The 25097-nt window shown below is 35.8% G+C and overlaps 1 protein-coding gene across 11 annotated transcripts in view; it reads left to right on the top strand.

The window, feature by feature from the left end:
• LOC111932716 (uncharacterized) overlaps positions 1 to 25097 on the top strand; it is a 75903-nt gene that overhangs the window by 24724 nt on the left and 26082 nt on the right. For 2 of the 11 annotated variants that reach the window (XM_086841758.1, XM_086841756.1), the window contains exons 3-31: positions 1215 to 1538; positions 4237 to 4432; positions 6631 to 6767; positions 7056 to 7147; positions 8203 to 8311; positions 8941 to 8967; positions 9333 to 9368; positions 10135 to 10179; positions 11144 to 11185; positions 11345 to 11386; positions 11903 to 11941; positions 12784 to 12819; positions 13481 to 13519; positions 14161 to 14178; positions 14726 to 14761; positions 16161 to 16202; positions 17134 to 17163; positions 17407 to 17442; positions 18402 to 18437; positions 19626 to 19682; positions 20605 to 20640; positions 21017 to 21061; positions 22265 to 22297; positions 23819 to 23839; positions 24123 to 24161; positions 24274 to 24312; positions 24509 to 24544; positions 24669 to 24704; positions 25039 to 25086. In XM_086841758.1, coding sequence (XP_086697884.1) covers positions 1509 to 1538; positions 4237 to 4432; positions 6631 to 6767; positions 7056 to 7147; positions 8203 to 8311; positions 8941 to 8967; positions 9333 to 9368; positions 10135 to 10179; positions 11144 to 11185; positions 11345 to 11386; positions 11903 to 11941; positions 12784 to 12819; positions 13481 to 13519; positions 14161 to 14178; positions 14726 to 14761; positions 16161 to 16202; positions 17134 to 17163; positions 17407 to 17442; positions 18402 to 18437; positions 19626 to 19682; positions 20605 to 20640; positions 21017 to 21061; positions 22265 to 22297; positions 23819 to 23839; positions 24123 to 24161; positions 24274 to 24312; positions 24509 to 24544; positions 24669 to 24704; positions 25039 to 25086 — 1458 coding nt within the window. In that variant the 5' untranslated portion in view covers positions 1215 to 1508. Of the gene's footprint in view, positions 1 to 836; positions 906 to 1214; positions 1539 to 4236; positions 4433 to 6630; positions 6768 to 7055; positions 7148 to 8202; positions 8312 to 8940; positions 8968 to 9332; positions 9369 to 10134; positions 10180 to 11143; positions 11186 to 11344; positions 11387 to 11902; positions 11942 to 12783; positions 12820 to 13480; positions 13520 to 14160; positions 14179 to 14725; positions 14762 to 16157; positions 16203 to 17133; positions 17164 to 17406; positions 17443 to 17766; positions 17809 to 18102; positions 18135 to 18401; positions 18438 to 19625; positions 19683 to 19966; positions 20009 to 20302; positions 20335 to 20604; positions 20641 to 21016; positions 21062 to 22264; positions 22298 to 23818; positions 23840 to 24122; positions 24162 to 24270; positions 24313 to 24508; positions 24545 to 24668; positions 24705 to 25038; positions 25087 to 25097 lie in introns of all 11 variants that reach the window. The other 9 variants (XM_086841751.1, XM_086841755.1, XM_086841748.1 and 6 more) reach the window with 8 other exon arrangements.

Genomic DNA, 25097 nt, shown 5'->3' with positions numbered 1-25097 from the left:
TTATAACATTGGTATTAATGGTAAATTTGGTGGTATAGTAAGAGAGGAAAGATTATGATCTCTTCCCCAGTGGATAGCAGCAGATAGGAAATAATGTATTTCATAATGGAACAATGTAAATAAAATGCTACTCATTAATTAAAGGTAATTAACTGAAAGAGAATACAGTTAGTTAAATACACAGAATCCTAAAAATAGCAAATATTCTTAAAATTCTATGAATATTTTGAATTTAAATATATTTTAAATGCATGAACATTAAGGAATTGAAGAAGGTTCTTGTGAATAGTCTTTGGTTAAAGGATTTCCATTTACCAAAGACTCAGATTAACCATTAACCATGGACTCTCAGATTCACAGAATTCCCTGGTTAAATAGGAATGTCTGTCATATTGTTAAGGTCCTTGAAAGTATCCAGAGGAGGGCAACAAAGCTGGTGAAAGGGCTGAAAGGAATGTCCTGTGAGAAGCACCAAAGGATTTTGGGCTTGTCTAGTTTGGAGAAAAGGAGGCTGAGGAGTGACCTCATTGACCTCCACAACTTCCTGAGAAGGGGAAGTGGAGAGGGAGGTGCTGATGTCTTCTCCCCAGTGTCCGGTATAGGACATGTGGGAGAGAGACATGTTCAAAGCTGCTCTGGGGGAGGTTCAGAGTAGACATTAGGAAGCATTTCTTTACTGAGAGGTTGGTCATGCACTGTAACAGGTTTCCTTGGGAGGTGGTCAAAGCCACAGGCCTGTCAGTGTTTAAGAGGTATTTGGACAGGCATGAACTAGACAAATAATTGTAGATCACATCCAACTGAAAATATCCTATTCCATTTTATATATCATTCAGCTTTTGGACTTCTCTGAATCTTCAGTACAGACCTTGTAAAAATGTTTCTGAAGAGTAAAAACAAAAAAGGTTAGTTTTGAGTGCAGTTCAATAGCAATAACTTCAGATTCTTCCCACAAGGTGCATGAGAAGAAACAGCTTTATTTTTGCTGGTTTTGTTTTGGGAAAATGCTTGGAAGTATGACAATCATTAGAATTTCCCGAGTCTTTTCCAACTAGAAAAAAGGAGTACAGAATTGAAAAAGCAGCAGAACAGATTTGTTCCACTGTTATCTCAGTGGTAACAGATTAATAAGACGAATAGTGAATATTTTACTACAATTAATTATGAAATATTGGTATGAGGTTTTTGTATAGCATAATTCTTTTTGATTTTAGTCAACATACTGGTTTACACTACCAGCCTTCAGAAGCCCTGCCTGTGCCTGATGCCTCGATAAAGGTCAGAGGGGCGTGACTCACCTGTGAGGAGTGTGTTGTCACCGCCAGCTCTGGGCAGGACAGTCCCACCTGTGGTGTCCCAATTTCCAGGGCAGCTGGCTCGGATTGGCTGCACTGGCTCCCACCTTGGCACGGATTGGCCAAGCCTTCCACCTCCTCTGTCTCATCTTCCTGGGGCACTGGCACTGCCTGGCTGCAGCTCCTCCACACTGACCACAGAGGGACCGGAGGATGCCCACGCATCAGCACTTGGTCGATAAGGTGTGTTGGTGGGGATGTGGCGGACAGGGTGCACACTAACTGGTGATGCTTATTCTCAAAGGCTAAAGAATAAGTCTGTGGCTCATCAGAAACATCTAGGAGAAGGAGAAAAATACTCATAAACAATGGGAATAGAAAGGGGTGTACAGGACTTAGTCTTAAACTGTTGGCAGGACGGGCTTGCAAGGACTGTGTTTTTCAAATTATGGAAAGGTATTTATCATATTAAGTAAACGCTCTATATTTAAAAGCTTTTAAAACAACTTTTGTCTCTATTCAGAAGTTTGCCCAAGGCTTTGGAGGAGCAAACCACCAAAGTGTCTCTTCCCAAGTCCAGTAGACTTTGAAAGCAGTAGCTAACTAGCACTCAGGGATTTAATTGTTGGCCTGGAGTCATACTAGGCTAAATATGAAAGAGGATTCTTAAGGTAGCAACTCAGGTGTTGGAAAGGTAAGGGTCATGTAGACTCATAGGAAGAAAGGTTTGAGTCTGTGATAAAATAATTAGAGTATTTCCATCAGATGAAGGAACTGAGGATATAGTCAATTTTTCATAATTATATTCCACTAGAAGTTTGCAAATAACGTTTATTTGCCAGAATTCCCTATGCTTCTATTTATAAATATTTAATTTTTGTTTCTTTACATTTTTCATGGGGAAAGTGTAAAATACGTAATACAAGGTAACATGATTGCTTTGAGTATGTATTGGATCTTGGAGCCCATGGAAGTTTTCTGCCTCAAGTCTGGACTTGGAATTTTTTAAGATGCTAAAAAGATCTCTCTTTCTCATCTCAAAGCTAGTTCCAAAAGATGACATGACGAGACTCTTAGATTACCTCTTGAACAGTTAAATCAGAGAGCTAATGCAAAGAGAAGGCATCTCAGCTGTGTTTCAACTCGTTATATTTGTATTTCTGGCTCTTTTCTAGCAAGAAAAAGAGGAAAGATTTCAGACTGGCTTTCTTTCATGGCAGAGTGTAGTTCCAGACAAATTTCCAATCCTAGCTAAACTAGGGCTTTGCATTTTGAAATGGAACATCTAATTAGAAACAGACTTTTATTTTCCCACCTCTCTATGAGTCAGAGATTTCAACAACACACAGACTAGTTCATATTAAATCACTGTTTACCGCATCTCTTGATATAATAGCACCCACATGCTGTATTTAAAACTTAATTAGAGGTGGGCCACGTCAAAATCGTCACAAGAGATTGGATAACCGCACCCAGCGTGCTGATACCAAAACATGATGCTTACCAGGATCCCTTTAAAGTGACACTTTGATGAGGCTTTAGAGAGGTACAGGCTTCATCTGCTTTAAAGACATGATAAGTTGCATCTATCACTTTCCTGGTTGCTGGTCTGAGTAATTGTGACACCATGGAAACCTTCATCATTCTACTTGGAAATCTTTCAACAATTCACAGTCACCTGCTTTATTATTTGTTGACTAAGTGGCTTTTTAAAAAGTTGTTGAAGTTCAGAGTTAAGTACATGAGTGTTCAGAGTTGTGTATTTTTCCCCTCTTCCAGATGTTTCTGTTACTTACATTCATTAGCACATACAAAACCAAATGATCTTACACTACACAGTCATGAATGAATTGAGATATAAGGTAGATGGTACAAATTGAACATATCTCTTACACTGTGCTTGAAATGCTTTAAAAAATCTCAAGTAAATATCTCCATTCTTTCTGTTACTGTGTGTGTTGTGTCACATGAGGCAATCCTGTTGCAGACAGCATGTAAAATAGCATTATTAAATACTTCTGAAGATTTAACAGTTGTATCAGCAATTTTGTAGCTGGAAGAGTGAGTTGTTCATAAGATGTAATGACCTTTTAAATTACGTAGTGTCATAGTTGAATGTTTAGACTTCGAGCATGGGCTGGAAAATCTGGCAGTAAACACCTGAGAATACTATTGGGAAATGTTTCCTTTCTTTCTTGGAAACAGTTTATCATTTTTGTCAATTCTGCAAGTGAACTGTAGAGAAAATACATTTTTTCTTCACAGTCGGTCCTGGTAGATTGGACTTCCGTCTTGTCTCTTATTTTTGGTGGATTTCTATACTGGTTATGGTTTATTCTTTACTAATAGGAAGAATGCAATTTAGTATTTTAAAATTGTTTAGAAGTTCCAGAGGACTTTGCAGAAATCTTTTGTTAAGTCCTTCAGGAAACAAAGACTTTGAAAATCTTTAGAAGTACTCCAGGGCATTTACCTAGATTTCTCAACCATCCCTTGGAGGTGAGAGTAGGGAAAGCGAAGGAGAGCATGCTAATCATGGTTACATCCACAATTTCAGAGAGCAAGGATTCCCTCTGAGTTCTTGCATAGCCAAGGAGCTGAGCTAAATCTGCCAGTGCAACAATGTTTTAAGGACTTTTCTAGTTCAAAGGTATAATGCAGCAGACATGGCTGTTAATGGATTGCTGACATGTAACCTGAAAATTTAAACTTCCATTAATAATTCAATTTTTTAAATTATAATATTTGTGTCTCTTATTGCACTTTTCTGGCAGTGTATATAAGTATTTTAATTTCTTTTCTTCAAAATACATGAATGCAAAGAAAGAGCAGCTTTCTAGACTTGCTTTATTTTCTGTCCTGGAGAAAAGCAGATATTTGCCAAATGTGGGAATTACTTAAAAGAAGTTACAATGAACTGTATTGTCTTTTTATTCCACAGATGAGGAGACACTCCTGCTTTGTTTTTTTGTTCTGTGGGATATTTTTGCCTGGAATCCTTGGTTATCCACAGACAAATACCTCAATTGATTGTGATTCTCTGTTACCAAACTATGAAGCTGAACCACAGACATCTGCACCACCATATATTATTGCTGTATCTTTTGATAGCTTTGAGCCAGGAAATGAAGTCCAAGGTAAACAATCTGAATGACATAAAATCTTTTTCTGCATCTTCCAGAATTATCAATCTTCATAAAAATCCCCCCATTTCCCGCTCAGTCTAGATCATTTATTTTTTAACTTTAAGCTTGTTCCTGAGTTACAGATACCTGAGTTACAGATAAATTATTTTTTGTTTTATATCTGTATATACATACTTGTATAATTGGAAATGCATTCTTTCTTTCTTTTTTCTTTATCTAATAAACATATCTTAACTTTATGCTGTAATTTTTGTGACAAAATTAAAATTATGTGGGACAGCTGGCCAAACTGGACTAATAATTAGTTGCTCTTTAACCTTGTATTTGAGTATTTGCTGTTGAATCAGTCCTCTGCAACACAAAGGGATCTTACTCATTAGCTCTTCACATGCTGTCATCCTACGGGAAAATAAAAATTCAGGGTGCGGTATAAGACAATTTAAGAGTGATACATTTTGAGTCACCCTTCTAAGAGTTGCATCCCAGATTTATCACATTGCAGGAGGTGGAGCTGTTGTGGTTTAAACCACCTTTTTATCTTCCTAATCCTAAATTGCTCTCTGGATGGAGCGTCTTAAGAGCCTTGTTCCTCCACACTATGATGCCATCTCATGGTGCTGTCCCACTTCAAGTAACTTGTGAATGCTTCTTTTTCTAGTCATTCATGCTAGAAGAAGCATTGAAGTGGAAGGAAGTTGTGACTTGTTACATGTCTTTTAGATCTCAGCAGCTGAAAAAAAATCATTATTCACAAGTAGCTATTCTCTAGCTGGGATTCTGTTTTACTTGAACCTAGTAGCATGGACGTACTTCCATGGAGAATGATGTATAGGGAGAAGAATGAAGGAGCCTTAGAGTCCTGTTAACACTGTCCTTCTTGGGAAAACATGTGAAGATCTCCTTCAAGGATGGGAGGGCTCTTCAAATACTCTTTAAATATTTAAAATTACTTTTGACAGAAAAATGGTGGATGGATTTAAGTATATGCAGACTGTTCAGCAAGTTAAATGAGATTTATCTTGACAAAAATATTGAATCCCAGATGCTACTAACCTTGCCTTTTTTGTGCCTTTTTTCCCTAATCATGGCCTCTTTTAGCAGTCCTTTTTTTGTGCTCCCAACTGTAAGCACCCAGTACATGGTCCCAGGGAGCTGCACTAGGTCCCCTTCCACTGAGACTGTTGCAGTTTCACTGTGACATGCCAAGTGCCATTCCTACAAATCATCCCTGATGCATTTAGCCCTGCATTCAAGGGCTCCATGTCATTGCTTCTAGGAGACCTGGGGAAAATTAGTGAATTACAGCTGAAATCTGATGACAAATTGGAAGGCTAATTATGCAGATGTTTGGAAATACTAGATTATCAAGATATGATTGGTCTTTGCCTTGATTTTTGTGTCATTCCCAGTTCATCTGCCCTTGTCTTTAATGCTGATAGATATTTCTGTTCATAAACCATTATTCTGATTTTGTTTGCCAAAGTCCCTAATAATGGAATAAGCAGAGTCCCTAATAATGGAATTAGCAGCAAATTTGGATATGTCATTTGAAATCTAATTTCAGTTTTGATACACACAAAGCATGAAACTACTCTCTAACATATTTTTCTGAACTCCTTCAGTAGCAAAATTTGAGTAATATTGATTATCTCATGTAATTATTAACTTTTCATATTTAATGTAGAACATGGAAGCCAAACTGTAGTTCCTATCTTTCCAGCTGTAATACATGAAAAAGTTTCTGCATTTCAGCCTTATGCAAAAGCTAATTCTTTCTTTTAAAGTAGAGGTAGAAAGAAATGCAATTCTCCTTCTCCTGTAGCAATTTTGACTTTGTAGGCCTAATTGGACAGAAAATAAAAAACCTTTTGGTCAGGAAGGCCAAAGCTCATTTAGTAGAGCAGAATTCTTTTTGAAATTGTCAGTAAATCATAAATTTCATGTTACTTTACAGAGAAGCACCTTTCCAAGTAGTTTCCTTTACCTTTACTGTCATTCTTCTTATAATTAAGAAAAGTGTTTTCAATGTTTTTTTTAGAATTTTACAGGGCTTAAAGTAATTTCTGCACTGTGCAGCATTCTGCACAGTGCAATCTTGTGCCCTGGAGTGAAACAAATTGCAAGGTAAACATTTAGGCAGTTTTAGTGGTATATGAAATTTAAATTTCTCAAAATGCTTCTTTTCACAGTAACTCTAGAAGCACTTGGAGATGCTGGGTTTAAAGGATTTAATCTACAAGCTCGAGAAATAGATGGAGATGTTCCTGTTGGTACTTTTAAAATTACAGATCCAAACACTAAAGGCTTGGAATGTCATAACGTGACGGTATGTGTGAAGTCTTTGGAATACTTTTGGAAGCTTGGGTTTCTTTTGAATGATAGAATAGGGATCATTCTTTATACAGCAAAGTTATTTCATCAGTAAAGTTTAAAAGGTTTTCTCAAGAACTCCATCTATCCTTTATATGTGGTGCAAACCGGAGGTGGAAATTCCCCAGCTCCGTATAATAGGACATCAGTGTTACCTGTTGCAGTAGAGACAGTTTCTGTAATAATACAGCTAAAAGACACTCTTGCATCTTATATAATTTTATGTATTTCTTTTTAATTGCAGAATTCAGCAGTAAGTCATGCCAATTCAGATGTGAAACAGAAGATTACAACAACATGGATTTCTCCACATAATATTAGAGAGCTTCAGTTTATGTAAATAGTTGTTTTTCTTTTATCTTTTTGCCTTGAAATTTTATTTCTGAGTTGAGATAGACCTTTATGGCTGTTTCAGATATTCTTGTCCATGAGAGTTCTTTTCCATAATTTTCTATAACTTCACATCAAGTTCATTAAATAATATGATTTCCATTTCAAGATTTAATTGTAAAAGTTAAAGTCCTAAAGATCTTAATATATGTAAATAATTCCAGTAAGCATAATGTTATTAATGGATCTTCAAGTAGCCATTTTTTACACTTTGAATTCTTTAATTATAACAGCAACAACATATGAATGTAACTTCTTCCCTGAAAAAATGAAATTCAGACTCTATTCAGTTATACATTTCTTCATTTTGAACAGGATGGCAGAACATTTTGGCAGGATAATAATTTGATGTAAATTCTTCTAATATAAATTTTAAAGTAAGTGTATGACCTATGAACTAACTCTGAAAACAGGAGAAGACATATTTGGCCTACTTTTAATGCGACATTTTTTGCAGATGTGAAGCTTGTAAAAAGACCACCTACTCTAACAAATACATGCTTGAAGTATATTGGATAACATCTAAATACTTGACAGCTTGTATTGTCTGAACTGCAGATTTTTGATAGGGCCATCTTTGCCTTGCTTCGTTAATTCTTGAGGAATACCAAGAACAGGAAAAAGTATAAAAAACCACAATTGCTTCCACTTGTTATTGCCATGAGAATCAGTTCACCATCATAGAAACATTGTCAGAGCATGCGGGACAATGCTTATGGACATTTGTGCCAATGCTCCTCCCTGGAGTCAGTGCTTCTTCAAACAGTGTCTATTCCTCTTCTGCTTGTTCTCAGCATCTGTTTTAGTTGTCTTCAAAATTATGCTGGATGACAATACAAGTCACTAGAAGGAAAAGCATTCTGTGAAACTTGAGCTGCAAACACTTAAAACCAGAATTGAGGGGATATTCTTGGCTGGGAGCAAAGGGGGACTAGAATTTATTAGTAATTTTTATTGAAATGCTTTGATAAAAAATAAATTTTTTTTTGTTTTCTTTCTAGTGCAACTGTTGTTCAAAATCTAGAGAACTTTTGGGTTGGAATTCAAAGCAAAACTCTCACACCTACGCATTCTGAGTCAGTTAACGTGACAGGAAAAAGTAAAAGGAAGGTACGTTCCAGTGTATTTGAATGATAGATATTAACACAGTAATTAAGGTATCTTTGGCTTGATACAAGACAAGCACTTGTTGTTATTTATTCATTAACTAAGATGGCCAATATAATTTGATGTTTTTAATAATTTAATTTAACTACCTAATCCTCTCATTAAAATGATGAAAAAGTAAAGTGAGTATTATTTTTCTTCAACAGAAATGAAGAAACTAATAATCTAGTTATCAAAACAATCCATGTCCTAAAGCAAAAAAAAAGGAAAATAAAATTGGTTATAAGGAGAACTGTACTGTACTTCTGAGGTACAGTGCTGTTCTTAAATGCTGCCCCAGCCCCTGGGAACTGTAACTGTAGCATATTCTTGAAAGGAGTTGGTAAATATTTTTGCCAGGAATTATGCTTATATGAAACATACTAATCATTGTAAGCTCAATTAAAGAAAGTCTCCTCAAATCTACTGCATTGGACTGCACCAGCACTGATTTATGTGCACTTGTGATGTAACCAAGAGTGAACACCTGTCTTAGGTTTCTCTCTTCACCAAGTGTGTTTTCTGTTCCCTATAATAAGATGCCTTTTTTTTTTTCAGTAAATAATGCTTCCTCTTTTTTTTCCCCCCCACAGTTTATGATAGAATTAGAATGCAACAAGGTAAGAGCAATTTTTCTTCTATTTCCCAATGTCAGTTACCTCAGCTTTAGAATTCTTCTCCTACTGGACCAGTTTTTTCACGTTTGTAGCATGAAGATTCTATTGTACCATTCAGATTACTTTCCTAGCAAGATGTCATTCATGCTTTCATTTTTGTATTCAGTTTTGAATGTATTTTTATTTTGAGTTAGTTAACATCAGTTTGCAGATGAGATTGTTAAAATGTGTAATATATTGTCAGCAATGAAATCGTTGATTTCTTCACTCAGACCATCAATGTGGATTCAGTTGATTTCCTGTTTAAAGTAATTTGATATTTTTACACCAGTCAATAAACAGTAACTGGAACCTGTATTCTCTTGCAGCGTGGAGGGACCTACTCAACAGGCCGGTGCATCATGGTAAATATTCTTTCTCCAAAGACACTGACATGCTGTTAACTGCCCAAGATCTCAAAGCCTGGTCAAAAGTTGCTTCTAGACATGTCCTTATCCCCTTTGTCACTCAATTTTGTTTTCTTTTTGTTAGTTTATCTTTGTTGATTTAAAATCCAAAACTGTCTAAAGGGTTGTCAGCTTTGTTACCATTTCCTTCTGCAGATTCTTTCTGCTTATCTGAAGTAGTTCTGTAATAGAAGTTTTCCTTTTTCTCTTTTCACTCTTTATTCTTAGTGTTTTCTTGCTGTTCAAGATCACTTATTTGAACAGCTCAAAAACCTTGCATTTTGCAAATCATGATCTAGATATAAAATACAGCTATTTGATTTTTTCCTTTGAAACCTATCACTGGCACTCAGTTCTTCGCTTTTTTACAGCAAATATGCTAAAGATTACATAGTCATATTAGTAAAAATCTTCCATCTACTTTTTAATGATTGTTACAGTGTCGCTCTCCTCCTCAATGGTGAACATCAAGTGTATGAGGTCAGATAAAAAAGGATGCAAGCAGCAGAATTATCTTATTTATACAGCTGGATACAGTTTTGTTTATTTGTCTTGAAAGTTCTCTGAAATAATTTTAATAGTATCAGTTGGTGGAATGAAGTCATAGAAAACTACTCTGTGGATTCTTCCTTTTCCCACCAAGTAGAACTTCTTTTCCTGAAAATCGCTTATATAAAAACAAATTTTCATCAAGATAATAAATACCAGTCTGTTTTCTTTGCAGGTTGGACCTTCCAGTTCCTCTCAGAGCACCTATTCAGGCAGTCAGGTATGAGTCCTAAATTTCCAGCATTTGTATGTTTTCCTTCAGTAACCTTGAATCACTAAAATTCTGTAACTACAGAGTAGTGAGGTGATATAATCCTGTACTGAAATCTCTTCTCTGCTAGTTAACACAGAATGGCAGAGGTATTTATCCAGCAAACTGTATGCTTGTACCTAAGTTCAACTACCTCCACTCTGTTGAACTCAACAGCTTTTTCCAGTTTAATGTCTGTATTGCTTTTAACACCAGACTATATTTGCAGTTGAAAATTTGGGGATATCACTGTCTACTTAGACTCTTAAAACTTCTGGGGTATGCGTGTCTGCATTGTCACCACTTTCGCTTCATTAATCACAACAATGTATGCTTGGTTTTTCGTTGATCTCCACCACCATTAATACACTTATTTTCTCTTTGACTTTTAGATACTTTCTGATATGACTCCAGTTTCTTGAACTGAGCTTATCAAAGACATATTTCTTACTACTTGTTAGTGGTTATATTTATTAGTGAATTATCTGGTAATATTCCATTTCTTCAATCTTTACTGCTCATAATGATTTGCCAGATAAAGAGAAATACAAATTATTTTGATATATATGCTAAAACCTGATTTTCTTCCTTGTATGTTTTGAGTTTCTCATCTTGTCATATAACTATTTAAAGTTATTATTTTTTTATAAAATATGAGCCATTCAGTAAATTTTTGAAAGATTTTATGACAAGTGACAAAGATGATGAAAGTTATATGAAATACAGATGATGACTAATGTCTCACACTAAATTAGAATTATTACAGGCAATGCCAGTGAAGTTGTAACCTCTTTATTTGCTTATCCCTTGTTTGCACATACACATTGCCAGCTGTACAGCTTTTCATGCCATAAACAGCATGGCATTGGGTTTCTTCTGTCTTGCTTATATGAGTTTTTTATATGGAAATAATTGACTTCTGTTTTTATTTCAGGGTGGAGTAGTCTACACAATAAGCAAGAGTGGATGTGGCCCTGTAAGCACTATTTTTACATTTTATTTTTTCTCCCCAGAATAACTATATTCATAGTAACTCCTAGCTTTCAATGGCATTATTTAATTAATGTTCTTGTGAGAGTCTCTGTTACAAAAAGGAAATACTGCTGAGAAATAACTGGTTTATTTTTTGTCTTAGGGAGGTGCCGCTGGTGCATACAGCCAACAAGCCTGCAGAGATGTAAGCTGGTTATAGATGTTTTTACTGATTGTCTCCTACTATGCTCCTTAACTGATCTCCTTATTTCAAATTGCCTTTGAGTCTCTTCTGTAGAGCTATTGAAGTCTTCCTAAATATATTCAGGAAAATAGGGTTATCTTATGGTGTTATTCTGAGATTAAAACTAAAAATTAAAAGGTTTTACACTGCCAGTTCGTCAAAGCCTAATCATTTATGTTTTAAGGTGTACACATAGGTGATAGATAATATATCTGATTAGAAAGTCTTAATTTGTTTCCCTACTAAAATGTCAGAATTCTTACTGTGCAATTTTTTTTATCAGGTAAAATCATTGTCTTTGGATGTTGCATATTGTGGAATATTATTAGGGGTTTTTTACAATCTTTGCATATTAACTCTTTGATTAGTAGAGAAATTTCTATTTTCCATCTTATTTATTTTATTTTCACATGAAAACAAATTAATAATTAGCAAATTATTGTATAAATAAATACCTGATCTATATTTTTATTTCAGAGTGCATCTTTATCCAGCAGTGGTCTTACTTATGGCCAGGTAAGTGTGTTTTCCAACATGTTTTTAGCTTCTTAAGGTATTCAAAAGCTAAGCAATTTTGCTCAAATTTACCAAACAAAAATTAAATTTGTGGAAGGGAATAAAGGCAAACTGTCTCCAAATGATTTAGTAATTATCATATCTGGAAATAACTTCATCAGATGAATTACATATTTGGTGTTTGTTCCTATATCTCTACTTCTATTTTCCACCAAAAATCAATTATATTTATTCTATAAATGGACACCAGTTACTTTTATTATGCTTTTCCAAAAGTCAGTGCTTTTTTTGATGCCTACAAAGAACTAAAAGAATTTTACAATTTAAAAGTGGTTTTTGCTTATGCAACTGTACTTACTGGTTCATGAAATGCAAAACATCACATTATTTTACACTTCATTTGAATAATTTATTTAAACTTTAAATAATTTATTGTTATGACATATCCCAGTCTTTCCAGATTCTATTGCAATGGTAGCTTTTCTAGTTTTGAGAAGATTGTCCTGGAGTTTGGGTTGTTTGGGTTTTTTTATTAAGGTAGAAGAGTTTATTTTTTTTTTTTTCCTAGTGATAGATTATTTTTACTACAAACAAACTTCCAATTTGATGTTAGATGAAACATTTGCAGCTTTCGTACAGTACTCTATAAAACTAGCAAAATAATTTGGCTTTTAGAAAAAAATAAAACCAGCTGATTTATTACACTTGTTCATTTATTAACTGCCAGTACACTCATTTTCTTCAAACTCTTACTTTGATGGTACTTCAGGAGTATCATGTTAGTATAAGGAGAATAGATATACATTTACCTAAGCAACAAATGAATTCTGTATTCTTTACAGTCTGTCCCTTCAAGCAGTTCAGATTCCAGTAAGAAGGTAAGCCTGCCTTTTTTCCAAAGGGAAAAGCCTCTTTTTTTCCAAAGGGAAAAATTCTTACAGTTATAACTTGGCATGACTCCTGTTATTTCAGTCAAGATTTTTAAAGGTTTTAATCCAGATCAATTCATATGATTTGATTTGGTTTGGTTCTTAGAGGTGGGGAGAGCTCCTAATGAGAAAACAACACAGCAGAAGATACAATTATTACATTTGGGTTATTTTTTTTAAAAAACGAATTCAGTATCAAGTACTTTTTATTTTTTATCTTAATACTGAATAAAGACAAAATAAATTGATGTTCTAGTTTGAGGTAGAAAGTTGAGGATCAAAAAGGGCACACAGTTCAGGCCAGTAGATATGGTACAAGACATGAAATCTTGCTTCTGCCTCTATGGCTGAGTCATTATGTGGTTTGGGGCAAATCTTATATCTGGTTATACTCTTGGTTAAACTATGTATAAATATGTATCATTCTCTGCTTGGTGATGTGCATTGATTTTTTTAATAAAAATACTATTTTATAAAAGGGGATTTTCCATAGCATTATTATCAGAGTTTGTAAATTTACATTTTAGTATTATTCTTCATTTTTCTGACATATTGAAAAGCTTAAATAATCTCTATGGCAAGTTAACAGCTCCCTCTGGTTTCTCCATAGGTAGTGGTTGTTGCCAACAGCAACCCTTTTCCACCTGTGGTAAGCTGTTTTTCGCTACAATACATGTTTTCTCTACAAATCATTTTGACTCAAAAACTTTAAAATATCTAAGTATTTAATTTTTCAGAAATATTACAAGAGACAATTTTTTGGCAGGCAGGATTTACTCTATGTGTATAGTTATCTTCAGGGAAGGCTTATCATAAGATAGGTACAAACTTTGTGGTACTGTGATTGCTGTTAATACTTGTAGGGACAATGGATTAACTGCAGACATCAGGTCCCTCCATGTATGCAGTCTCTGTGTTCCTGAATAATTTTTGATTTTCTTTTTCTATTGCAATTTTCTTCTGAAAGTTCACTTCCATTCTCATTTTTAAATTATTACATTTCCACTCTGCTTACTTGGAACCAAGACTAAGTTTAGCGTTCAGGTACTTGAAAGTGAGCTTTATAATGTAATATTTTATATATGTTTAATTTCTAATAGAACATATTGTTCTAACCTGAATAAAGGTTAAGATGCACTTGCTCTCTATCATCCTTTTTATATCATTCCTTCACATTCCACTATTTATCACATCTGAAATATGAGGGCCCATTTTCCCTTTTTCTGCTGCAATATTCTGTTTGGGCAATCCCTTGTGCAAAATAATGAAAGATTTTTCTGTTCTTTGCAGCGTCACACCTTCCCTCAGGTAAGAATACTTTTTCTTCTGATTCCTGTAGTACCATTATAGTTCTATGGGTTCAAACCAATTGTCTCAGGATGGTGTGTGTTATTCTTTTACATTTGTCCCTCATGCCCCAGAATTCAGCAAAAAAATGCCAGGATGAGGAAGAGGGTTTGTATGTGTTGATGTATGTGCAGTGCAGGTGACAGTGAAACAGGTTGGAGGGGTGATGATGTCTCAGCTTCTCTCCCCACATTTGGAAAAGCCAAGCTGACTGCTAGTGCAGAAAGGAAGTGCACACAACCTGTGCTCTGCTGGTCTCCACAGAAAATGTAAGAGTAGAAAATTACTTAGTGGGGTCAGTCTGCATCCCCAAACCTTCAGAACGGAGAATAAACTAGCTTAATGCTGGGTGTTAAGAACTGATACACAGTAACACATACAACCTTTCCCTCTATTCTCATGAACTGAATAATTTAACTTAGTATTTCTGTTCTAGTGCACTGCATTAAACAAATCAACTAAATGTGCTATATTATGTCTCTTTGTTTCTGGATTTATTTCTTTTCAGAGTTTGGGAAGCTCTGCTACGAGGATCATAGTACAGGTAGACATTTTTTCTCCATTATACTTGAGTTTTAAATGAGGATTTATCTGAGTAAACTAAGTAATAATTCCTCTCTTAGGGAACAAATAAGTGTGGATAACTTAGAATTATCTTAGATGTCCACAAACTACAGTGGTGCAGTAGGGCATTTCTGTGGCTATAACAAAGGGGATTCTTCACTGGTTGCTGAATAAAGACTATTGCAGCTGTTTTCCACACTTAAAAAATTTGAAACCTTCTGTATGAAAATTCCATTGTGCTCTCAAAATTGGCAAAATTTGAGTGTCTTGGTCTGCTCAGGAAGGGGGATTTAATTCTAGAAATAAAGCTTGAATGTTACTCTGTATCAAAGCAAGTACGAATTGCAACCTGCACAGTTCTATTTTCATTTAAACAGTCCATTTTTTTAATGGAAACACCCAGTTCAGAATTACATTTTTACATGTAAAATGCCTTTAATGCTTAAGTGAATTGCTGTATCTCTAATGTTGCTGCTTGATAACCAGGCACTTTGAAAGCTGATTGCAATCTAATCTCATTACAAATATGCTTATAAAGTATTATGAATATCATTCAGACATATTTGTTTGCCATTTTAGCATCCATCCCACTCTTAATGGCTAGTCAGTCCATTAGATGCTAGTCCATCAGACTACAACAAATTCTCACTTTCATTGAAAGATCAGTCACAAGTTATCCCAGCTGAATTTTGTCTTTCTGAAGCCATTGCTTTCGAAATGCTTAGCATTATTGTCTTCCTTGACTAGTGATGAATGCTGGCAAAGAAAGGAATAATATTTCCTTGTTATTTTGTTTCTGACTTTAAATGCACAGTGTTTTGACTATGCAGGTTAACTGTTTTCAATGTGTAAATATAAAAAATATTTTTTCCTCTCATAATCCACATATTTTGTGGAAATCAAAATACATTTTGCAGTGACTTTTCCTTACATTAAATTGTAACTGTGGATTTTTCAATTTTTGTTTTGGGAAAGCCTTTGCCAAAAGTTTGTTGTGCTTATTAATGAAAAAATATTTTATTTGTCATAATACAAATAAAAAAAGAGTTTAAGGCAATTTGTGAGGTACATTTGAAAGGCAGAATTCTTTTAACTCACTTCAAATAGCACAGTATGATACAAAGATGTATTATACATTTAATTTTCATTAAGAAAACCATATCAAGATACACAAATACTTTTAACACTTTATTTGTGTAGGATTTTTATATACATTTTATAGCACGTGGAGATGGCATGAAGTAAGAAAGGGTGTCATGAACTCTTTGTGACTTTCAAACTGTCCAGCAGAAAGATGGACAGAGTTGCTTCTTGAAATACCTTAGTGCATAAGAAATTACTCTTAAAAATAAATAACCATTTATTTCTTTCCTAAGCAGAGTGGACAAAAACAGCAAACCAGCAGCAGTACTTATATTCAGGTAAGAAAACTTAAAAAGTGTTATAAATATTCTAGACTTTACTACAACAGGGCCCAGCACAACTTAGAAATAAATTATTTTCTGCATTTAAAAATGGATTTCTCAGGTGCAGGTATTTCTATTTCCCTGGCTTTTGCTCATGAAAATAACATCTGATGTTGGTGTTAAAATTATTCTGTTCATGATGCTCACAGATGCATTTCCATGTGTGACAGTCTGACATGAAATGAGTGTATTCCACTCAGAGCATAAAGGCCATGGCTCTGGGAGGAAATAACTCTAGGTTCATTATCACACCATCAGCCCCATACTGATAGATTCAGAGCCCATGCATATTAGACTTCAAATTCCAAAATTTGTAAAGGGTAGTTGCTGAGCCATATCAAGAATGATGAAAAATCATAATCATGGAACTATGTGCAATGTCTTCCAGCATTGCTTAAAGCCATGAAGATAAAGCAAATTGCGTGAAAAAAAAAAAAAGAAAAGTGAGGGAATTTTAGAAAATACACAGTGACATCATAAATTATTGCAAACTAAAACTTAAGGATATTGATAGCATGAACTCAACTATGAAGACCCTTTAGGTCCTCCTCCTCTTGAGGGCTGTAGGTAGGAGGGATGCAAAACTATCAATATTCTCTATAGCAGTACATGCAAACAGAAAACTGTTTCAAAAGGGTAGGTATGACTTTTAGGGATCAGGGCCACAGGGAGGCCACTGCTCAACATCACAAATATTCGATAAACACAAGGTTGGCAGTCATGGCTTCTGATGAGAATAGAACAGTCTATTGCAGGGCTCTTAGCACACTGCTCTATCTCCTTTGTATTTTTTGAGATATCCCTATGCAGCTGTACTTCCATAAACACTACGCTCTTTAAAGAAGCCTCCTTGTCAAAGTGGTAATTATCTTCTCTTTATTTAAAGGGTTCCCAAGGCAGCCAGTCCTATGGCCAGGTGAGACTTTGTTGCTGAAATGTGTTAAGCTTTTCTGTCAAAGCCTGTCTTGTAAATGGGCTGCAGGGTGTGGGCAGTTTTCTTCCTTTCTTAATGTCTCTGAGTGGTGCTTAATTTTGGTTTGTATCACTGAAATATCATGAAGGAAACATTAACAGAGTACAGAGGAAATGCACTTTTCTGTTGCTGCTGCACTGAGACAACACAACTTGGTTTACAAATATCTTCCTACCTTCCTTACAGGGCTACAGACCTCAAAGTGGCAGTTCCTATGGTCAGGTAAGCATCAGTCCGTCACCAGTCAGAACTGAGCATTTCAGAAATGAAGCACCGTAAAGGCACTTAGCAGGCCTTCAGAATCTGAACTTTAAACAACATTGTCTCTGAAAGTGTCTCTTCTCACTCAACATTTATGCATATGCTACTTGTTGATCTGGAATGCCAGTGTGTGAAATCCTCACACTCAGCATCCTCCCGAGAGCCAGAAGACGCCTGGCTCTGCATACTGCCCTGCATGGCTTTAGGATGTAGTTGCTTGCTGTTGCTAATGCAGGCTGGATCCCTTACTGAAAGGGAAGTAACCAAATGGTGTCCTTGTCTTAGGGTGGACCAAGTTTCTCAGGCAGCAGCAGCTCCTATGGCCAGGTAAGCCAACTGGCTGCTCTGCAGGAAATTCTTCACTGATCTCTCTGGCATGACTGGCAGACTTTTGAGAGTGATGTTTCTTTTGGCAGTCTGTGCCTCAACTTGAGCTGTGGCTGCTGCTGAGAGTAGGGCAATGTGCTGCACAGATGTCCAGCTCTTAGCATGCTGCTCTGTGTCCTTTAGCACAGGAAGAACCTTTCAGGGAATTCTGCATGCATCTGTATTTCCATATGCATCATGATCTTTAAAGAAGCCTCCTTGTCAAGGTGTTAATTATCTCTTCTTTATTTAAAGGGTTCCCAAGGCAGCCAGTCCTATGGCCAGGGGAGATTTTGCTGCTGAAATGTGCTGAGCTTTTCTGTAGGAGCCTGTCCTATAAATGAGCTTTGGGGTGTGGGCTTCTTTTCCCTCTTCTGAGAGGTCCTTGACTTGGTTTGTACCACTGAAATAGCATGAGAGAAAAAATAGCATAGTACAGAGGACCTTTAATGGAAGTGGGCTTTTCTTTCTGGTATTCTGTGATTCTGCTGCTGATGTGCTGGGACTATACTTACACAGCTCTTTTTACAAATGAATTTGTGCCTTTCTTACAGGGCTACCAGCTTCAAGGTGGCAGTTCCTATGGACAGGTAATTGTCAGTCAGAATAGAACATTTGGGAATGTGAAGTGCTATTGCCCTGAAAAGTTACCAGATTTAAAAATGTTCTGTTTTCAATTCATATGGAATTCTTAACCAATGTATCTCTGAATCCATTTAAAATATTTTGTTGGGAATGTGTTCATTGTGATTTTCATGGATAGATACAGGAATCCTAGATTTCTTCTGCTATCTTACCTTAACCATGGGTTTGAAACTTCAGAAATTTGTGGTAGAAATAGTCTTTTTGATGATGTTCCCATTCTGGCTGATGTCACAAATTTATAGTCAGTTCTTGCTGCCTCCTTTGCTCTCAGCAGAGAAGTATTGTTGAGAAACTGCAGAACATGGGGTCAGGTTCTCAGCTGAATGAAGGGTTGGTCTTGGAGCCTGCAGGCAATGAATGTCTACCTCCCTTCACATTTTTTGTGTAAATTAAAGCAGCCCTAAAACAGCTATTAATTTTGTCAGAATCTCTATGTCAGATAACAAAGATAGACAGGATACTTCAAATACTTTTTGGTAATCCCTGTTTTCGAAACTCTCCCAGGCAGCTGGGCACAGGTCTGCATGTACATGAAACAACTGCTCTTTTTTGAGATTATATTGAAAGCAAATTGCAACAGCAAGTTGCAACCACAATACCTTTATATTACTGATAATATTTTTAAAAGTGTGGTCATCCATGGCAAATTTATTCCATCTTTGGATTGCATTGGTTTGTTTACATTTTATGAACCTACATTTTTTCTAAGATTATTTTCTAATTTTTAAAAATTATTTTTCACCCTGATTTTCTTTCAGAGGCAGGAATTTTGCAACTGGGGCCAAGGAAAAATATGAATACATGAAATCAATATTTACCTAGTATGCAACATTAGCCATCTCATCCCATTGGCTGAAAAACAGAAGGAAAAATAAATATAATAAGAAAATATTGTGTCCCTTTCTGGAAAACTCTCATAAGATTAGAATAATGTCTCAGACAGATGTCACTCTGCTCTATGATTGTCACTTAGTAAACACACTGTGATCAACTATTTCTCCAGAATAAGAAATATCAAAGTAACTCCAGTTAAGCAGTAGTCTTGTTCTGTTTTCTTACCCCAGAAATAGACATTAGAGAGGCATCTGCTTCACATATACAATAACTATGAATCAATCATTAATTTCATACAGGGCTACAGACCTCAAAGTGGCAGTTCCTATGGTCAGGTAAGCATCAGTCCGTCACCAGTCAGAATTGAGCATTTCAGAAATGAAGCACCATAAAAGCACTTAGCAGGCCTTCACAATCTGAACTTTAAACAACATTGTCTCTGAAAGTGTCTCTTCTCACTCAACATTTATGCATATGCTACTTGTTGATCTGGAATGCCAGTGGCATTCTCCTGAGAGCCAGAAGACGCCTGGCTCTGCATACTGCCCTGCATGGCTTTAGGATGTAGTTGCTTGCTGTTGCTAATGCAGGCTGGATCCCTTACTGAAAGGGAAGTAACCAAATGGTGTCCTTGTCTTAGGGTGGACCAAGTTTCTCAGGCAGCAGCAGCTCCTATGGCCAGGTAAGCCAACTGGCTGCTCTGCAGGAAATTCTTCACTGATCTCTCTGGCATGACTGGCAGACTTTTGAGAGTGATGTTTCTTTTGGCAGTCTGTGCCTCAACTTGAGCTGTGGCTGCTGCTGAGAGTAGGGCAATGTGCTGCACAGATGTCCAGCTCTTAGCATGCTGCTCTGTGTCCTTTAGCACAGGAAGAACCTTTCAGGGAATTCTGCATGCATCTGTATTTCCATATGCATCATGATCTTTAAAGAAGCCTCCTTGTCAAGGTGTTAATTATCTCTTCTTTATTTAAAGGGTTCCCAAGGCAGCCAGTCCTATGGCCAGGGGAGATTTTGCTGCTGAAATGTGCTGAGCTTTTCTGTAGGAGCCTGTCCTATAAATGAGCTTTGGGGTGTGGGCTTTTTTTCCCCTCTTCTGAGAGGTCCTTGACTTGGTTTGTACCACTGAAATAGCATGAGAGAAAAAATAGCATAGCACAGAGGACCTTTAATGGAAGTGGGCATTCTTTCTGGTATTCTGTGATTCTGTTGCTGCTGCTGTGCTGGGACTATACTTACACAGCTCTTTTTACAAATGAATTTGTGCCTTTCTTACAGGGTTACCAGTCTCAAGGTGGCAGTTCCTATGGACAGGTAATTGTCAGTCATTTATAGAGCATGTATGTGATGTTCCCATATACGTATTGAGAATTCTGTGGTTTGTTACTTGAAATAATATAGTAAGCAACTCTTTAGAATTAAGTCCCATAATTTTTTTTTTCACATGGCTCTGGCAACGATAGCCTCACTGGAGCATCATTTTCCCCCGTAGAAAGGAGTGCATGCAGGTGTCAGCTTTCTGATGCACTTTAGTATTCAACATACTCAGCACTTTACCAGATAATACACAGTAGTATATAGTTGGGTTTGAAGAAGTCTGACAGCTAAAGCCATTGAAAATTCATGTATGTGTTTAAAATACAAGGAGAATAGGAATATTTGGATCATGAGCTATTCTTTTTTTTCCTAGCAGGGCGGATCTGTTTCTTACGGTGGCAGCAGTGGTTGTGGACAAGTAAGATGTTTTCTCCAAACTGTTTAAAAACCAGACTGAGTTTTCTTTACAATAATAACATGTTTTTATAATGTTTCTTAGTTTGAAATGTATTGTTTTCATTGTTATGTGAACTTATCTAGCACAGAGTTCAAGAAATGCTGATATTGTTTGCCATTGTAACCCATATGAAGTGGCTCCTCCCATTTAGAGTTACACATGGAAAACAAACAGTTCATCTGTCTCCTCAATAAGAATATAAAATCTTTGCACAGGAATTTTTGGATGTTACTCCATTTATTTTCTCTAGAAAATGATAGGATTGGAGAGTGGCTCAAATGGAGTAAGAATTAGATTAGTAGTTTTCGTCCTGGTTCCATTTCAACTTGTATGTCTAAAATGGTGTAAAGACATTGTCTTCGATGATGAGATCCTAGGTGAAAACAGCATAAATGAGGCCAATAGTAAACTTACCTTTGAATAAACATATTGACCAAATCAACCAGAATGAAAGATAAGTATGAAACCAGGCGTTTTTAGAAGTATTAGGATTGATGTGAGTTCGGCATGAATGGAAATGCATCTGAAAGCATCACAAGGAGCAGTACAACAAGGACACAGTTACCAGCAATGAAACTGATAAACACTGAAGAATGGGTGATTTCCACTATGTGGTGTCACAGGCTGACTTATCAAAAGAATTGCTGTAATCATGGGAGGGTGAAAAACAGGGAAGAACTCTCTCTGCGTACTCTTCATCCTTTTCTCACAAAATATACCCAGGCAAATGAATTGCTCTGAACAGAAACCTTGCCTAAAATCCATGGTGGTGAATCTAGCCTGAGACTGATGGTCACATTTAGATAGATGGTCACCCAGCTGTAACAGTTACTTCCAAAAAACCCCACCAGCAGTTCATCTTCACCAATCAAGAGGAACTAGGATGATGCAGAGTGACATCAATTATCAACCTACCTCTTTCCATGTGGCTCACAAGTATTTCTTTGATCATCTATGTGCAAGGGTCTTGATGCTTGTATGGGGGTATGAGAGTGACAGAGGGTAAAGCCACCCACTTAAAGGGTTAAGTAAAATTAAACTCACCCTCTGTAAAGTTATATGTTGAGTTTCGTTACACTGATTCTCACTTAGGAAAATTTAAGGAAGCTAATTACTTTGCAAGAAAAATGTCATTTATCTTTTTGTTTGGTTGTTTTTTGACAGGGTGTCTCCTATGATAGCAATCCCTGTCACCAGGTAAATGGTCTTTCTCCTCTTATTTTAGGATGCATTAGAAATTAGTTTTGCCACTAAACCAATTAGTTCAAAAATTCAGATTCATATTGCACAAATCTATGTAATCTTATACATTTTGAGATTAGAATTCACTATCTTCCTATTCACAGGAGCGTCACGGGGGCTTTGAAGTCTTTTTTGCCACTTTTTCCTAGCATTACATTTTGAAATGTCTAATTCTATAGAACATTAAGGCCAGATTCTGGAAAGAAGAAGTTTGCTGCAGAGTTGTTCCACTGGCATGACTTAAATCAAGGCTGGAGCTCACCAGCTTCTCTCTTCCTGTCAAAATCCAGAAAATATTTTAGAACCGCCACTCAAGGTCCCAGAAACAAACTGAGTTTGTGCAGTGAACTATAGATAGCCACCTCTGTATTTGTTACAAGTGGAGCTGTACAAACCACTATCCTAAAAGATGTCAGCTAGGTTTAAAGAAGTCATCTGTGATGTTAAAAATTAAGCAGAAAATGGCAACAGATCAGTTCCTTTTTATTCATGATACTTCTTTTGATTATTACTGAGTTTTCACAAGAAACAGTAAAATTGGACAGATTAATTGCTTCAACAAATGCTGTTTTTTAGCATTATTATATATATATACTATATATAAAAATATATTCTATATTTATATATAGAATATAAATACTTACTATATGTATAAGTATGCAAACAATATCGATGTTGTTACAATATATTATTATAATGTGGTACAGCATATACAATGCACTGTACGTAATATATTATTGTAACTTGACAGAATTATATATTAAATAGGTAGATATTATTTTATAACAGCTTTTAATTTTTAAGAGGACTTTGTTCTTTTTAAGACTAAAGAAAATGCTTAAATTTTATTCTAAAATCTTCTAGGACATTGAAAGATAATAATTTTCATTTAATTTTTCATTCAGTGTTCTGAATGAAGCCTCAGTCCCATTTTACAGAATGGCAAATATCCCACTTCAATAGTTCATTATTTCACTATCCTATTTATGCAAATTTGACACTAAAACTTCTACAAATGTCTTTTCTGATTTCACTACAAGGAGTTACATTCCTCTATAAAGAGGGCACATTGAAACATACTGTGTGTTTTATTTAAAACCTTTTCCTCAAGGCCACTGTATCTCAAAGGTCACAGCTTTGTGTAATAATGCTACCAGGAGAATTTGTATTAATTCATTCCATTTGTATAAATTAGGTTTTCTATAGCAGAAAAAAAATGATACATTCTCTAGAGACTGTTCAGAATGGAACTCATCTGTGCACTAGACATTAAAGTTAGATGTTTGACTTCTTTGATTTATGTCTCATCTAGTATTTACCATTGCACTACTGGCAATCTGTGCTCATTACATTAGAAATTATATCCATATTGTATATCTGCCTCTGCTTCTTACTCTTCCTAAGCAAGTATCATAGCTTTCAAAAATATTCCATGGCCAAACAATGAGTTATAAAGCATTTTTGTCTGATTTACAGGGTGGATCACAGGGTGGTCAGGTGGGTACATCTTTATTATCCATTGGTAAAAACTTTTAAAGCAAATCTAATCCACACTACAATTCTCTTGCGCATGGGGATATAGATTCTTGCAGAGTCTCTCAGTGTCCAGTCTGTAAGTCATTCTCCGCAAACATACTTTTTATTAGCTCTGAAATTCCACTTACATGAAAGTGGAAGTTGCATAGAACTTCCATAGAACTCAGCAACTTAGGATATCTGTATGCTTTCAGATAAAATTCAGCTTTCCAGCATTATGACTATTGCTGTTTTGTTTTCACAGGGTGGTTCATATTCCTCACAAAACTATGGTGGTAGCCAAGTAAGTATTGCCTCACCACAGAGGTTTTATGATGGCTTTAACTTCTGTGATGACTGATCAGGAATATGGTAATCTAAATTCTAATTATTTTGTTGTTGTTGTTTCTTAGCAGAGTGGATCATCATACTCCCAAAATTATGGTGACAACCAGGTAGGTAGACAGTAAGAGAAAACCTTACCAGATTTTCTCCTGATAAGAATTTTTATAATACTTGATAATTTATCCAAATGTCTTGAAAATTGTATTTGTTCAAAACAACCTAGGAAATTGTTTATTCTAGCTTTACAGCCTCTGAACCAAATCACAGTTTCTTCTGAAATAGAGTTTATATTTGTTTGTTTCATAGGATGGATCCTACTCACAAAACTATGGTGGTGGCCAAGTAAGTAATACTCTATTTCACTACTTACACATCTCTTCATATAAACTTTAGCCTCTGCTCAAAATCAGGTTTTCTATATTCTAACTTTCTCCAATTTTGATTGGTTTTTTTGTTTCTTTTAAAGGGTGGATCATCCTCAGACACCTATTATGACAGTCAGGTAAGTAGTTATTTCTTTCTCCTAGTTACATATTATTTGTAGTCCCTGCATCAACTTTCTCAAAGATCTAATAAAACATAATTGTTTCTGTGCTCTCTGTGGTTTAGATTTGTTTTGCTGGGGTTTTTTTCTTTACTGAAGATTGGAACATTCCCTGTCAGCTACTACTGCAACTATGGATTTGGCTCCTTTTTGTCTTATAAAGACCCTAATTAAATTTGACTCAGCTTCTTCTTTGCATGAGCATCTCTTCTGTCTTGTAAAATAAACATGAAAGTGCATTTTTAGCAATTAATTTTTGTGAGGAAATAACTGGTATCTTATCTCCTTCTAGGAGTCACAAGATTCCTCATATGATAGTAATCCCAATGCTTGTGATGATGTGAGTATGCT

This window comes from Cyanistes caeruleus, chromosome 9 (assembly GCF_971803275.1).
Source record: "Cyanistes caeruleus chromosome 9, bCyaCae1.hap1.1, whole genome shotgun sequence".
NCBI lineage: Eukaryota > Metazoa > Chordata > Aves > Passeriformes > Paridae > Cyanistes > Cyanistes caeruleus.
Note: the sequence above shows the minus strand (reverse complement) of the source record. Positions and strands in the feature narration are given on the sequence as shown.